The 17761-nt window shown below is 33.7% G+C and overlaps 2 protein-coding genes across 2 annotated transcripts; both read left to right on the top strand.

Annotated features, from left to right (window-relative positions):
- Positions 1-2367: 2367 nt before the first annotated feature.
- Positions 2368-5268, top strand: LOC100810256 (receptor-like protein kinase HSL1-like). Its single transcript, NM_001252781.1, has 2 exons — positions 2368-4402; positions 4877-5268. The coding sequence occupies exons 1-2, from the start codon at positions 2368-2370 to the stop codon at positions 5266-5268; spliced, it is 2427 nt and encodes an 808-aa protein (NP_001239710.1).
- An 8571-nt stretch (positions 5269-13839) lies between these two features.
- Positions 13840-16170, top strand: LOC100809726 (serine/threonine-protein kinase-like protein ACR4). The gene has a single exon (XM_003542671.4). It carries the CDS (start codon positions 14324-14326, stop codon positions 15323-15325), a length of 1002 nt encoding a protein of 333 aa, XP_003542719.1. The 5' UTR covers positions 13840-14323; the 3' UTR covers positions 15326-16170.
- The last annotated feature ends 1591 nt before the right edge of the window (positions 16171-17761 follow it).

The following is a 17761-nucleotide window of genomic DNA, read 5'->3' as shown; positions in this document are numbered from 1 at the left end:
GTATTTTATTGCTCTCCTGCTATTTATGAAACTTTATGTGATTCTTATATTAATGGACGTTGAAAAACTATAAACTACTAATTAATTAACAAACAACATATTAATTCAACAGGAAGACATAAATATAGTTTTCAGTTTTTCACACTCAAATAACTCAACAAGTAACACATTTCAACGTTCATAGAAAGGCATCTCGAATCTATAAATTTGCCGTCCAACTCATATGTATTAACTCCACACGAAAAGGTGATACCTAAATCTCTTAATAAAAGAATGATATGATTCTCAGCGGAAGAAATTTTGGCTTCTAGCATCATCACAATATGTATGTTGTAACTAACATCAAACACCAATAACGTATCTTCTTCTTATCTGTCCAAAACTAACTTGAAATGGTTTTTAGTTGTTACATACACTTCACCAATAGACTTGTGTTATCCTCTGTAAGTCACCACATTTACTATTTCACAAATCACACCATTCTATGAAAGTCTTTTGTGCATATGATATTTGGGTTATAGTTTGCATACACAAAACCTTAATTTGAAGAATGTAATTAAATTTCATTTATAAATAAGATATTCGAGAAAACCATAATTAAGTTGTTTTAACACGATTTTACTGGATTTTAGAAATGAAAAAGTTCCTATTAGACTAAACCATGGTTTACGGACTTTATTTTGTTTTGAGGAAATAATTATTTATATTTCATAATTTTCCCAATGAATTTTTAAAACACAAATAAGTTGTCCCAATTACAGTCATCCTTTATGTTCAACAACACCAGTTCAAGGTGATGAGAAATACTTGAAGTGGAAAATCTTTGGTAATCTCTTGCAAGTCAAGCTCTTGTACGTGTAGTACTTAAGATATGTTTTTTTTAGAGAAGTACTTAAGATATGTTAAGCTTATTTATATGACTCATTTTGTTATTAATCCTGGATTTACATAGTGTTTGTTATTAATGAATTGTATTCATGATCCAATATTTTACACCCATATATATGAACTTTGGTGCATATAGTATATATAGAAAGTTCTTGAATAGTGGGAGAGATTGAACTATGATCAGATAACAAATAATTATTTACTCTCATAGACCTCAACAGGCTTAACGGGACTAGAACAATACTTGGTAAAATGACTAATGTTATCATTTTCTTTTAAAAAATTGCAAACGACTAATGACCCATATTAAAGGCTTATACTACTAATAGAAACATTTTTTTAAGTATTGTTTTTTTGAAGTATTGTTAGTATTTCTACTATTAGACTACCACGATTTTCGATACATCTTGACAAAATAAAATAAATGAATACATCTTGACATAATTTTTCCTGATTTATCACTTTCGTAATAAACAATTTGAAAACAGTACGACCCCCAAAAAATTGTCACCCTAAAATGTAGCATTAGCTTAGCATTATCGTTGGAGGTTATTACAGAGGATAAAGACCCTGTCCTCTTGTTACCACAAGGAAAGAACTAGATACTAATAGGCACTGTCATTTGTCGTCAACCCCTCGTATCTCTCTCCCCACATTATCATCATCATCAATAATCACATTTTCCCATTAACACCACATTAAAATCACACACAAAAAAAGCAATTACAATTACAAATGTCTCGTGCTGCCAACTCACTCCTCTGCGTGCCAAAGTGCACTCAAACACAAACACTCTCTCTCTCTGAGCCTCCAATGGAAAGTAAATAAATTGAACCCACACTCTCCACTCCCACACTCAACGCAACAATTTCTCTTGCAATGACAAACCCAAAAAACCAAACAACACTCTCCATCATCATCATAGTCTACATTCTCTTCTTCTCACTAGCAACGACGTTGGTGTCGTGTCTGAACCAAGAAGGCTTATACCTCTACCAGCTAAAACTCTCCTTAGACGACCCAGACTCGAAACTCTCCTCATGGAACTCACGAGACGCCACTCCCTGCAACTGGTACGGCGTAACCTGCGACGCCGCAACAAACACCACCGTAACGGAGTTGGACTTGTCCGACACCAACATCGGAGGCCCATTCCTCTCTAACATCTTGTGTCGTCTCCCAAACCTCGTTTCTGTGAACCTGTTCAACAACTCCATCAACGAAACCCTACCTTCAGAAATCTCCCTCTGTAAAAACCTCATCCACCTCGACCTCTCCCAGAATCTTCTCACGGGCCCACTCCCAAACACGCTCCCGCAACTTCTTAATCTCCGCTACCTCGACCTCACCGGCAACAACTTCTCCGGCCCCATCCCTGACTCATTCGGAACATTCCAGAACCTGGAAGTTCTCTCCCTCGTTTCGAATCTTCTAGAAGGCACAATCCCTTCCTCCTTAGGTAATGTGAGTACTCTGAAGATGCTGAACTTAAGCTACAACCCTTTTTTCCCCGGTCGGATCCCGCCGGAGATCGGAAACCTAACGAACCTCCAAGTTCTCTGGCTAACGCAATGCAACCTCGTCGGCGTCATTCCAACCTCCCTCGGGAGGTTGGGAAAGCTACAGGATTTGGACCTCGCGCTCAACGACCTCTACGGTTCCATTCCGAGTTCGCTCACCGAGTTAACCAGCCTGAGACAGATCGAGTTGTATAACAACTCGCTCTCCGGGGAGCTTCCGAAGGGAATGGGGAACCTCACTAACTTGAGGCTCATCGATGCTTCCATGAATCACTTGACCGGAAGGATTCCGGAGGAGCTCTGTTCTCTGCCGCTGGAGAGTCTTAACCTTTACGAGAATCGCTTCGAGGGCGAGTTGCCGGCGAGCATTGCTGATTCGCCGAATTTGTATGAATTGAGGCTCTTCGGTAACCGGCTTACCGGAAAGTTACCGGAGAATCTCGGGAGAAACTCGCCGCTCCGGTGGCTTGATGTTTCGAGCAACCAGTTCTGGGGGCCAATTCCGGCGACGCTGTGTGACAAGGGGGCGCTAGAGGAGCTTCTGGTGATTTACAATCTTTTCTCCGGGGAGATTCCGGCGAGCCTCGGCACGTGCCAGAGCTTGACACGTGTGAGGCTCGGTTTTAACAGACTCTCCGGCGAGGTTCCCGCGGGGATCTGGGGGCTGCCGCACGTGTACCTGCTCGAGCTTGTTGATAACTCGTTTTCCGGTTCCATTGCGAGGACCATTGCTGGTGCTGCGAACTTGTCGCTGTTGATTTTGTCCAAGAACAACTTCACGGGAACGATTCCCGATGAGGTTGGGTGGTTGGAGAATCTCGTCGAGTTTTCAGCTAGTGATAATAAATTCACTGGTTCGCTTCCTGATAGTATTGTGAATCTTGGGCAGCTTGGGATTCTTGATTTTCATAAAAATAAGCTCTCTGGGGAGCTTCCGAAAGGGATTCGTTCTTGGAAGAAGCTCAACGATTTGAATCTGGCGAACAATGAGATTGGTGGGAGGATTCCTGATGAGATTGGGGGTTTGTCCGTGCTGAATTTTCTGGACCTTTCTAGAAACCGGTTTTTGGGGAAAGTCCCTCACGGGTTGCAGAATCTGAAGCTGAATCAGCTCAATTTGTCTTATAACCGATTATCCGGTGAATTACCTCCTTTGTTGGCTAAGGATATGTATAGGTCTAGTTTTCTAGGGAATCCTGGGCTGTGTGGGGATTTGAAGGGGTTGTGTGATGGGAGGGGTGAGGAGAAGAGTGTGGGTTATGTTTGGCTGCTTCGAACGATTTTTGTTGTTGCCACTTTGGTTTTCCTTGTTGGTGTGGTTTGGTTTTACTTTAGGTACAAGAATTTCCAGGACTCGAAGAGGGCTATCGATAAGTCGAAATGGACGTTGATGTCGTTTCATAAGCTGGGTTTTAGTGAAGATGAGATTTTGAACTGTCTTGATGAGGATAATGTGATTGGAAGCGGATCGTCCGGGAAGGTCTACAAGGTTGTGCTTAGCAGTGGGGAGGTTGTGGCTGTGAAGAAGATATGGGGAGGGGTTAAGAAGGAGGTGGAGAGTGGGGATGTTGAGAAGGGTGGTAGGGTTCAGGACAATGCTTTTGATGCTGAGGTTGAAACTTTAGGTAAAATCAGGCATAAGAACATTGTTAAGCTGTGGTGTTGCTGTACCACTAGGGATTGCAAGCTCTTGGTTTATGAATATATGCCTAATGGAAGTCTTGGTGATTTGCTTCATAGCAGTAAGGGAGGGTTGTTGGATTGGCCAACAAGGTACAAGATAGCTGTGGATGCTGCAGAAGGCCTCTCTTATCTGCACCATGACTGTGTTCCCGCAATTGTTCATAGAGATGTGAAATCTAACAATATTCTGTTGGACGTGGACTTTGGTGCGAGGGTGGCTGATTTTGGAGTAGCTAAGGCGGTTGAAACCACGCCCAAAGGAGCTAAATCCATGTCCGTCATTGCTGGCTCTTGTGGCTATATTGCACCAGGTTAGTTGACAGAAGTTTCATATTTTTAATTTTCTCCTGTTCATCATGTTCCGATGAGGTTGAGGTACATTTAGTTGGCAATAGTACTTCTGCATTTGTGCTTAACTCATCGTTTATGGCTTTGTGGCGGGTCATTAGAGTAATTTGATTGTTGGTCCATTACTGCTAAAACTAGAAGGGTTTGCATCTTATCCTCCTTAGACCCTACAAATCACGATGGTAGTTTCCTGCATGGGCAACACTTTTTAATGTTTTTGTTGCTTAGTGACAAGTGGTTTGTTCTTGTTGGCATTATAGCGCTCGTCTTTGTATTAGTAATAGTATTATAGTATAATGCCAACAAGAATATAGATGTAAGATAATACGTGCTCTAGGTAGTTGATACAGGTTGTCTAGCATCTTTTGATTTTCTTTTGCAGTCAAAGCATTTCTGTTTCTTTGGAGCCAAACTAACATGAACCTTTTCTCCTGCAGAATATGCATATACACTTAGAGTGAACGAGAAGAGCGACATATACAGTTTCGGGGTTGTCATACTCGAGTTGGTCACTGGAAAACGCCCCGTGGACCCTGAATTTGGGGAGAAAGACTTGGTTAAGTGGGTGTGCACAACCTTGGACCAGAAAGGCGTGGACCATTTAATTGATCCAAGGCTTGATACTTGTTTCAAAGAAGAGATTTGCAAGGTCTTCAACATTGGACTCATGTGCACTAGTCCTCTTCCTATCCACCGGCCTTCAATGAGAAGAGTGGTGAAGATGTTGCAAGAGGTGGGAACAGAGAACCAAACCAAGTCTGCAAAGAAAGATGGAAAGTTATCCCCTTATTACTATGACGATGCCTCGGATCATGGAAGTGTTGTTTAATGAAAGACTTGCAAGGGTTGGACTATTTGATGATCCTGGAAGGGGGAGTTCGAAGCTTTTCTTTTACTATAAGAGCCAACTTCCCTCCATGTTTTCCGCGCATGCTTTGCTTTACAAAAGTTGACTAAAGAAAAGAGAAATTAGAAAATAGCATTTTTTTTGGGGTTGAAAATAGAGGCTTGAGGAGTTGATGTTTTGCCCTATAAAGTATGTCAATATCAAGAATCTTCCCTACCAACGTTAAATTGATGTTTGCATCACAAAATTGTATTCAGAAATGATATTTCCATCGTTAAAAAGTTTATTTTTTGGAGTAGATTTAATAGAAAGACTTTTAGCTGACGATGGCATGATCCAGGGGAGTTTTAAAATTGCAATATCAATGAGACAATGACTTCCACATTCTGTATTATATTTTTTTTTAATTTTTTGTTTCTAGAAAGGTGTCTTTGAAATTCTATTAAAAGTGATGGATCAATTCTTTGATAGAAATTAATCATTGATAAAATTAGGAGATACTTTATATTCATAACACCGGTTAAAATAAAAGTTGTCCTTGAACCTTAAGAAGAATCTGAAATGGGGATCTGAGAAACCACATAAATACAATCCTATAATTAAGGTAGAGGAAAAATTCTGGCCAAGCTATGCTTTCCCCCTTTAACAGCTTCAAAATTCTATAAGCAGCACACTACTGTAATTTCAGTTCACTCATGTTAGGTGACATCCCTAAATTGGGAATCTATAGCCTGGCCATGCTTAAATGCTTATAATTTTCTAGATGTTCCAGCTTAAATGTTTTGACTGTTCTCAGCATGAGAATTTACTTCTCACGGTGCTCAAACAAGTGTGCTGGGTACAGCTATAAAGATCTGAGTGAATGAGGTTGTTAGGCAAGCTTGTCTCTGGGCCCTCTCTTTAAATTCCTTGTTTGGTCTATTTGGGCTCCCTTCTACTTTATTTGTTAATGATTAATGGTGATGGGTATTTATATATCCATTCGGAAAATGACTAATAGAGTCTTTGGGTTAGAGTTCAACTGAACATAACCTACTTTTTAAAAAAAAAAAAAATTTACCAGTGTTATTACTTCTCTATTTTGTGCATTGAGGTGTGCAAACAGACATTTTGTGCTTGTGAGTGTGTTTGTTTTACACAAATCATGCGTTCCAAAGCACATTGAACAAGCGATTTTTGTGAGAGAGAGCTTTGGGGTTGAACATGATTTAATGACAGCCTGAAGCTATGTTTGTTTTGGCGTTTACCACATTCAACGCCAAAGCTTCCTCTTATTAAAATTACGTTCAACACGAACACAAGAAATACTTAAATCAAATACACACTGAAATGGAAATCCAAACAAACGAATGATAAGATGTGGTAGTGATACTTTTGCTGCATCTGGCAGTGGAATTGTGCATGTTCTTATGTAGAGGTTATTTATATGCAAACAACTTTACTGTCTGGAGAAAGGTAAACGAAGTTATTGTAAGATAGACAAAACATTGAACCTTTTAACCACTCCACTTTTTAAAGTTCTCAGTAGAGTAGGAAAGCACCAATTCACCAACAACAAAATGTGACACTGTTGCTATCACTGCGATTGTTGTGTTTCTTTGGCTGTGTTTTGCTTTGTAAATATTATACGTGGCTTTTTGGTCTGATGGCTTGTAGCTACTACAATGCTCCGTAATTGCTGCCAAATGCACCATATATAATTCACACAGCTTTTCATGGATCTTGTTTAATGAATGACTCCAGTGAGAGCCAATCATGCATGCAGTTTTGAAAACCAGTGAGCCAAATGCCAAGACAATGCATGAGTCATAAATGCTGAGGATGTAGGACCATTCCGTGGCTAAGTGGCTCAGTCGTATACTATTATATGTCCATATTATTCGTAAACGTACCACTACAATTTTGTTCCCAAGGGATTCATGCAATTCAAATTTTCCGTCCAATAGTTTGGTCATTCAAATAAAATGCTATCAACAACCAATGACTAATCCTTTTTTTTTACACATGGGCCTCTAAGTGGTTATGCTTTCACTCTCACTCTCACTCTCATCCGTGAATGACTGTCCATATCATTTGTGAAACTTCCATTCCCTTTTTGTTTTTCTTTTTCATTATACTTTTTTTTATATATTTTTTTATTTGATTTTCTTAGACCCATTCAACCTAGCATCCATAATATGTTGAGTAGGATTGTCAATTTTGACTTGCTACTAAAATGAACCAGTCTATATTAGTTGAATATTCAAAAAATTACGATGAAATAACTCATGTAAATTCGGTTGATTCACTATAAGCCTTGGTCTCAAGGAATTTGAAATGAACATGGATCACAATTTGAGAATCTGTATCTTTCTTTAATGAGACAATTGGTCTTTGTTTACCTAATAGAGCAAATATAATAGGTTTGGAACTTCAATTGAAAATATCAAATAAACTAAACAAAATCGAGCTCGAACTAACTTACTATTTTAAACCAAAACAAAATCGAGCTTGGTTGAGCTAACACTTTTGGAGTTTAAAATTGGATTTGGTAGTTTAAGTTACGAACGTTCTTGTGAGATCGCGCTATTTTACAACCATTCAGGTTCAAAAAATTAGGAGCAAAGATGGTTAAATTTATATGTTTTATATTTGGAGTTGTTAACTTTTTACTTTGATTTCAATTATGAATACTACCTTGATTGAGTGAATTGTGTCATTTTCAGTTGTTGGTTGAAAATAGTTTTAATTTAGGTCATGGAAAAAGTTTAACTATTCAGTACTATTTATCCTTTATTATAGGATTAAATTTATTACCTATCCTAAATGGAAAATGTTTCCAATTTTATAACCTAGATTAAATTTGGTGAGTAGGTTTGATTTATATATCAGCAATGCTATACAGTACAAAGACTCTAAGTATGTTTGTTTTGCCGGTGAGCATGCTGTCACCTGCCGCCCGTGTTTCAAGAAAGATTTAACGGATGAAGGCAAAAGAAAGAACAGAGATGCTTTGGCCAACAACCTCCGTTTCGTGCTTTCAATGGGTTGTCAAACATACAAAAATATCAGTCAATGTATTATTGGTTGAATATTAAATTAAAAAAAATTAACAAATCGTTAATTCAAAAATATAATCTTTGAGGAAATAAAGGGCGGTTGTGGTAACAAAAGTTTTCGTACATATACGAATTTGGATTGTATCAAATAGTATTTTCCTTTATATATGTACCCAAAAAGAAAAACTACGATAAAAAGGTACATACATTGTATCTGCGTTGGAATACCTCAAATCTACATATTTGTTAAATAAACAAAAAAATGCACAGGAATTACCATAGTACTATTTTCAAAAGTTATGCTACTAGTTGCATAAACAAACTTCTTTTTGGTGCGAATGCTACAAGTTATGCAGATCATTAAATTCAAACAGCAGAAAAATATTTGTTTCTGATTTGAATGAGCAATATCGCTCACTATGAAGTTTAGACTTTAGACAAACATTTTCAGCGTTGAGATTAACGTACAAATTCAGAAATAGCTCTCGAATATGCAACGCAATAAATCATCCTTAAAAAATCTGTTTTAAAATCACACAAAAAAACATGCCCCCACCAAATCCTGCTATAAGAGCCTTGCGTATCTGAATACAAAAATAACTAAGAGAAACGTGATCGATAATATTTTTGAACCCCCAGTACTAGAGAAAGTCAAGATTTTTTAGATTTTATTTTAACAGCATTAAGGGCACTGACATTTTTCCAATTTTATCCTGATATGGATCAAGATGATCCTTATAAGTCCAATTTAATTTGTTTTAAAATTTTTTTTGAAAATGATTTAACCAACTGAGTTAATGAGATAATTACATTATAAAATAAATAATGTTACTATACATAACATTAAAATTTATAATGTATATTTAATGCGTACATAAATTTAAATAATAAATTTTATGATAATTAATTTTGATATAATTCATACGAATTATTTAATCTGTATATTTTTTATAAATAAAAAATATTTACTATTACAAAATTTATCATATTTATTACAAAAATTTTTAATAAATTTTTTTTACAAAAATATTTTTAATGCACAAGTGAATAATTTAACATATTAATAATTAAAAAAAATAAAACTTTAAAGAATAAAAAAAAAACTAAAAAACCAATACAGATGAAATTCATTCGTATGATTTATACGGATGAACTATATAAACCATACAGATCAACTTCATACTTACAGACTAACTTTATCCGTATAAATTATACGGATAAAGTTAATCTGTATGTGAAAAATCTGCTTGCAGATCACCACTCAATCATAAAAAATAACTTACAAAGGAACAATAAGCTAAAGACATTTTGGACATTAAGAATTTTGGACATTAAGAAAATATGTTGGGTGCACCTAACAACACCCCAACATTAATTACTCGCCTTCGAAGACATATATAACACTAGACCAGGCCCATGAAATTTTGATCATATATAACACGCTGCTGCTTTGTGCACCCAGCACAATTGCTGATACACCCAATACAACAGCGCGAGTGACTTTCGCATTATTAATACAACACTCTAACCAACTAAGTTAATAATCAATTATGTTATAAAATAATTAATGTCTCCATATGTAACACTAAATTTTCTAATGTATATTTAGTGTGCATTTAAATTTAGATAATGAATTTTGTGACAATAATATTTTTTTTACATATATAAATTTTAAATAAAAATCATAGATTTCATAAAAATTCATATATGTAAATATATTAATTATTATATCAAAATTAATTATTACAAAATTTATTATCTAAATTTACATGTACATTAAATATATATTACAAATTTTAGTGTTATATAGTAACATTAATTATTTTATAATATAATTGACATATTAGCTTAATTGATTACGCACAAAATTTACTGATTAGTTAATTCGTATGAGACTTAGGAATTACCCGATCCGTATCAATTTTATCGAAGAACAAAATAAGAATTGGCAAGTTATATTGGGTGGGTGTATCAGGAATTTACATGATGCGCGTAGCAACACCGTATTTTCTCTTAGATCCATATAGTTTTCATTACTAGACTGTAACAAGACCAGGAAATATATATATATATATATATATATATATATTTTTTTTTTTTTTCTTTTTTTTTTACAGAAAGGAAATATTTTTTAATCTGAAACATATTGGCCATATAGTCTATATATGGTTTTAAATAATATAGTTGGGCCATTTCCCTGCATCGAGGCTATAGCTGATGCATTTAGCAACTGTTATCAGTTCGACTTCGACCCCCACAATTCAAATCAATTTGGGTAACATATGATATAGGTTGACTTAATTTCTAGGTCCTTATAGTCTTATTAAATTTTTAACTAAGTACTTATAATTAAAAACATTTTATAAAAATGGTTTGATTAATTTATATTAATAGGGGACATAGTAACAAACCTTTTTTTTTTTATTATGTCGACAAGGTATTTAATTCCCTAATTTTACTTCTTGTTGGTATTAGCATTAGGAACTGTATTCTGTTAAGTTGGCCATTTAGTTGGTTAGCTTAACTTTAACCTGTAATTAGTTCCTTTAACACTAGTTAGATATATAGTTAGTTTACATTCAGTTTTCTTATTGTAACAGAGTTATATAAGCTCATAATTGCAACTTAACTGAATACAGTTCCTAATAGTTGGAGACATAAACAGAGATAAAACTTTTTTTTTAGGTAAGAGAGAAACAAGTTCTGACAAGCTTAAAAATAGAATGCATTGCACTTATTAATTTGCCCATGAGCTGACAATATAAATGGTTCCATACAGACATGCACGTGCGTAACCTGTATATAAATTAGCCAAAATAAAAGACATGCATGTCATTTGAAAAAGATCAAACTTTATAATCACAATTCGATTAACCGAACTATTTTTATAAAATAATTCAGTTAAATACGGTTATCCATTACAAATATATGATTCGCTTTTTTGAAGAATTGAATCGATCCAACTATTTTATAAAAAATGATTTTTTTTCCTCTCAAAATAGTGAGAGTTTTAATATTTAGATTGATCAGTTTGATTTGATTTTTTATACACTCCTATATTCCAAATAAGTTTGCTTACCACTAGCACTAGTTAACAAGTTGGTGCTGATCACCAACACAAACATGAGCTTTGACAAGTTGCCACTTCCAATTTAAAAATGCATCCACAAGAGGGGGCTAACTATGCGTTTCAAATAAGTTTCCCACATCGAATTTGTAAATGGAGCCACAAGAGGGGGGCAACTATGTGTTTCGATCTAGAACTTGGTCTAAGGCTAAGTTCGACATGAAATTACAGAAATGAAAATTTCATCCTTTGTAGGTTTCTCTAGCCCCAAATGAAATCAAGGATTTAGCGTATGTTAGACTAACCGTTTGCAAGCTTTAAATCGGATAAACTAAAACAATAATTGTCATTATTTTTTGTTTCAACTATGCATTTAAAGGTGTTTGAACTAAAGAAAAATAATTGGACAAAAAGTAAAGGTTTTAAGGTATAGGTCAACTCCTTCTATGGGAAGAGATGGTGATATCCGAATAATAACAAGCTACCAACTATTTGATTGCTTTAGCATTTTTGTAGGACCGATATTGCCAATACTATAGACGTGCCACAAGATCTCTTGAAAAAAAATATGCTAACATACTTTTTAATATTCTCTTTTTTAATCTTTTTTTTTCTTCTTATCGTTTGATATTTATGCAGATTTAATTAAATATGTAAATTTGTTTCCCATTTCTAGAGTTTCATTCTAAACTAAAGAAACTAATAATTATATGATTTTTTTTTACTTCAAACTTATGTGAATTTCAATTTATTATGAAAAAGTATTTTAAAAAAAGTGTTAGAAGATGTACTAGTAGTATTTCTAAAGATGTATCAGATCTGGTTTCAATGGTGCTTGCTTCTGATTCATTTTTGGCATAAAAAAGTAGGTAATTCCAAAATAAAAATTAAACTTTCTTCAGCTTAGTTTTTTTTTTAGTGATTTTGCGTTTTCTCTATTTTTTTGTTCACCTTGCTCTCTAGTCTCTACTGCTTGCGTGTTGTAAATTCTTTGTAACTGATGGGACAGAGAACTTTCAAGATAGAAAATAAAGGTGATTATATCCTCTCATCCCACTCGGGTACAAAAATATAGGAACAGAGAATGAATCATTTAATAAACCTTAAGCTTAATTGGATTACTTTGAATGATCACATCCTCTTGTTGAATTTAGGTGTTATTTTAGTTGTGTAAATTTTGAGTAAGGTATGAAAATTAAATTTTGATGTAATTGTTTTAAGACGAATGGAAGTATTTTTGACAAATCGAAGTGTTGTAGAGAAGTTACACAAAGACAATGACTAATATTAGATATATGTATTTAGAAATATTGTTGTACATGTGTCGAAATCATGTAATTTAATATTTAGTGTTGTAAATCGATAAATAAAATTGTTGATTATCAATTTCAGGAGATTGATACATAATCACTTAATTTCTCAAAATACCAACATGCCTATCATCTAAATTGATAAAAGTACAACAAGTCATGATGTATGTATTCAATTCTTAACTTTTATGAATTCACGTATGTTCATTCTAGTGCACATCTCTAAACTCTTGACTTTTTTCGATTTCTATTTCTTCTCAAAACTTTACTTTTCTAATCTCTATTTCTTATTATTATCGAAATTACTTACAAACTAATTACTAAATCAAATACACTTATATCAAAAGTTATTCTATTATCTTATGAATTACAATATTATTATAACTAAAATTGATATATTTATCAAAATTATTATCATAATTTGTATTAAATATAAAACAATTTTCTATTGTTAAAAACTACAAACTTAGTTATTTAAAAAAAAAACTAATAATCAAAAATAAATTTTATGTCTCACTTTTAAATATTTATTTATTAATAGAACCATGAAAATTCCTTTACTATTTTAAAAATATTTTCTTTTCAAAAAATATATATAATTTTCACGACTAACATATTTTGGGAATCATAATCTATCAGAAATCCCACACTATGCTGCTAGACCCAGGAAAAACTTTATCTTCTCGTGAAAATTGATAAAGCGTATTGGCATAGATACTAAAATCAATTTTTCATATGTTTGAATTAGATTCATAATAATTTTTACTTTTTCATTATACCACCTTAATTTTTAGGAGTAGAATTGTTATTGGTGTTATCCAAACATCCTATTTGTTTTTTAAAATCACGCTGAAAAATTGAAGTAATTATTTATTATTTTCACTTTCAATATGAAACTGGAATTGATTCTTGGAAATTGAGTACGTTTTTGGATTATTAGTAATAAAAGTAATTTGGGTCAAAATAAATTTTTAAAGTGACGAATTTATGTTTTAAAAAATTTATTATGAAAATAAGTTTGGAGTAAAATTTATATAAAATAGTATAGAATATCATTTTTTGTATAAAATTTAGGTAAAATAAGTATTGAACTCTTTTAAAACTGAGACAGATTTGACGACTCAAACTAAACTTGCATAAACATTATTTATTAACAACATACTCACATTCACAAGAAGATTCAAACCGACATTCTCATGACATATAAGTCGTATCCTTAAAATCTTCACTATGTCGTGTCATTTTAAAGTATCCTTTCAGTAATTAAAACAGAGTGGCTGAGCAGCCAACAATGAACTGCCACAGCTAAATTCAATTATAAACTTCTCAATTTTCTCACCAATCCACCCTTTTTTGTCAAACAAATCCACTCTTTTCTTTTTCAACCTTCACTTCAACGGTTTGATCTCTCACCTACTTTGAATCACATTATATTATAAGCTAGTTTCCACACTTCTCTTTGACAAAAACAATCCAATCTCTTCCCTTTTTTCCACCTTCTTCCTTTACCTCTATTCTCTTCTTCACCACTCAATTACTCCAACATCACAACCAAAAGAAATTGAATCAATTGTGCAACATCTTGAATCATCCAAAATAATAAAAAAAAGGGTAGCAAAATAATGAACCATGGCACGTACATTGCTTATGATGTGGTCATGGTTACTCTATCTATATCCTTCTTTGTTCTTGCTGTTGTTCTCTATCTTGTGTGCAAGAAGAAACCGGTTGAATCCGAAGAAACACTTGCTGTGAAGCATTGTGCTCGTGCATACTCATTGATGGACATTCATGCTGCCACTGATGGCTTCAACCATAGCAGAATTCTGGGAAAGGGTCGCGTAGGAACCGTGTATGCCGGCGTACAAGAGAATGGAGAACTTGTGGCTGTGAAAAGGATTCATTCCGTTCTTGTGTTGAGCAATGCAGGATTTGGATTCTCATCAGTGTTGAAATGGCTCTCTTCAGCTCAACACCCCAACATTGTTTCTATCCTAGGATTCTCCGAAGCACCGGGCGAGAGGATCATAGTGATGGAGTTTGGGAGAATGGTGAGTTTGGATTTCTATTTGCATCAAAATGTTAATGGTGCATCACTCTTGGATTGGAACAAGAGGATCAGAATTGCGTCTGGAGCAGCTAGAGGGATTCAGTACCTTCATGAAGTGGCGACACCAAACATTGTACATGGGTGTGTCAAGTCCTCAAATGTTTTAATTGATGTCAATTTTTGTCCTAGGATTTGTGATTATGGTCTCAATTTTTTGGCACCCCGAGAAAAGAGAGGGCTAGTAGGGTATGTGGATGATGAGTATTGGAATGAAGAAGGGGGTGGTGCTGGCAAGGAAAGTGATGTTTATGGGTTAGGGGTGATCATGCTTGAGCTATTAAGTGGTAGAGGGTGTGAGGAAGGATTGATAGCTAAATGGGCATTGCCTTTGATCAAGGAAACGAGTTTTGGTGAACTTTTGGATGCTAGGTTGGTGATTCCTTCTGACATGAAGCCTCTAGTTAGATTAGCCAAAGTTGCTTCAGCTTGTGTTGGTAATTCAAGGAAGTGTAGGCCTTCCATTGCTCAAGTGACAACTATTTTGAACAATATAGAGATGGAAGTGTGCATATGATTATCAGAGAAATTCTCATGTGGTTCTGGACGATCTCTTCGAATTTTCACATGACACATATTTGAGTATTGTTAATTTTAAAAACTTGAGTAGATATCGTGTGAAAATGATTCAAGATCAAGACCATAGATATGCATGTGGTGATTCTAGACTAAATAATTTTTCTTGTTGGTTGTGAGTCTCGGAGTCACTATGAAGTCCAATACTCAATTTGATAGGAGCAATTGCCTTCAATTTTTGGACAATTCGGACGGATACCCGTTACCCAAATGGGAAAAAAGTTGGTATGCACTTCTGATCTGTAAAGTGTAAACTATATATTATAAGCTTTACAAGTTTTACTCGCATGGGATGTTTTGCCTATTAATGAGGGACTTTGTACCCAAGCTATGACAGGTTGAGAAATTTCAAAATCATGTTATAGGAACGTTGAAATAGGTTCATCATTTAGGGCAACTTCTGTCAATTTATGGTTCCCTTTGGTGTGGGGATCCTTTTGTTGACGAAAGGGAAAGGGACCCTAGATTTTTGTTATTTTTTCTGGTCTCTGTTTTAATCAGCCTTTTATTTTAATTTGTGTATAGGTGTTTTCTTTTTCAGACTTTGATTATTCAAAACATGTGCCATAAATACTGCAAATAAAGGACGCAGATTTTGCATTCTTATGCCGGTGACCATGTGTATACGTATATAGTTTTAAGTTGAACACATTTGCAGTAAAAAAAAAGTTGAACACATTTACTTTACATATGATCATAATGCATACTTTTAATTAATATTTGATCCAGCTATTTTTCCTGTTTATATAGTCAGTAATGACACATACACTTCCATATTTTATTTTGAACTAAAAACTTATTTTTTTTTTGTTGAAATAACTTTAGGTCTTTGTGTCTCTTATTTCTTGAAGTTATTGAATATTTTGACTTTGTTTTAGCTACTTCAACTACATTTTCTCTCTCATGCATGGATTTTTATTTTATCTTATAGGAAAAATTTCACAATCAGCTTACCCCTTTTTCTTAATTATATTCTTGAAGGATACATATTTCTATATGCTGTGTGTTATTTGAAATAAACAACAAAAAAATATTTTCATTATCTATCTGACTAAAACTACATAATACAAACACGCTTTCAATATATAATAATTGATATTAGCCTATTAGGGGCGTGACTTCACAATGCATAACAAAATTGTTTCTCTCGTGAATTGCAAAAGTTACACTCCCTAATAACACAATGAAAACACATTTTTATTGTAAATTATTCACAGAAGCTTTGTTTTTTTTTTATTTTTGTATAAAAAATTAAATAAAGAAAATATTAGGGTGTGATTGTGTGAATTTAACAGAGAATAACAAAGTCCCAAACAGAATTTCCCTGCCTCCCGAGAGTCTAACTGAACTAAACTAGGGAGGCCCAACATCTTGTGTGAACTTAATTCATTGCTCTTACATATTGAAATCAGACCCAAGAAAATCGAATGTATGCATGGGAAAGTTCGTAATCATTTGAAATTCAACCACAATATTTTGGCCACGAATAATTTTTAAAAATTTATTTTAAATTCTTTTATTATTTTTTTTTACAAAAATATCCTTAATTTTGGATCATTTCTAAGTTCATCAAATCATAAGTGGAATACATTAATGTCTTTAAGTTCTTTGGAGTCTAACTTTGTCTTGTATGATTTTTTATTTGAAATTTTACTCTGCCATTTCACATAGATAGCCAATAAAAATTAAAGCAATACATATTTTAATGATGAGAGAGATTAAAAGAATTATAGTCAATAAAAAACATTGAAAAAAGAATAAGAGTATATTTCATTAATATTAAGGGTAGTTTTGAAAAAAAATATGTAAATTTAAAATAGATTTAATATATTATAAACTAAATTAACTATTTTTTTTAAAAAAATTTTGATGAATTAATTAATCGGGTCTTATAAAAAAGAGTGAAAGAAGTATAAAATATATTTATAGTAAGATGCATGTATATGTTTGTGTACATACGAGTGCGGTTTTTTCTCATTTGTGGTCTAACTCAAATGGTCTATGAGTAAGTTGATTGTTTTTATTTTTTAACTTTAAGAATATAGTTTTTAAAAAATTGAAATGTTTTTTCATATAGGTAAATGAGTTAGTTGTTGCAAACTAAAGCCATTTCTCTACGAGCTAGTTTTACGGTTTAACTCGCGTAAATCCACAATTAAGAGAACTATATTTTGTTTGGTTTAAACCTTGCCACACAAACTGTGTTATGCACAGCACACTGGTCTAAGGACTGCACTGCATGCAGGCCATGCACCTATCTCTAAATACAAAGTTACCAATTGACAAATTACTACTCAATAGTTATATTTTTGAAGCAAAAGTCTTGCATTCACACTCAATAATTGCGTTTTCGTTGTCTTTTTATGAATTGTGTTGC

Source organism: Glycine max, chromosome 13 (assembly GCF_000004515.6).
Source record: "Glycine max cultivar Williams 82 chromosome 13, Glycine_max_v4.0, whole genome shotgun sequence".
Taxonomy (NCBI): Eukaryota; Viridiplantae; Streptophyta; class Magnoliopsida; order Fabales; family Fabaceae; genus Glycine; species Glycine max.
This window is presented reverse-complemented; position numbering and strand designations above follow the sequence as displayed.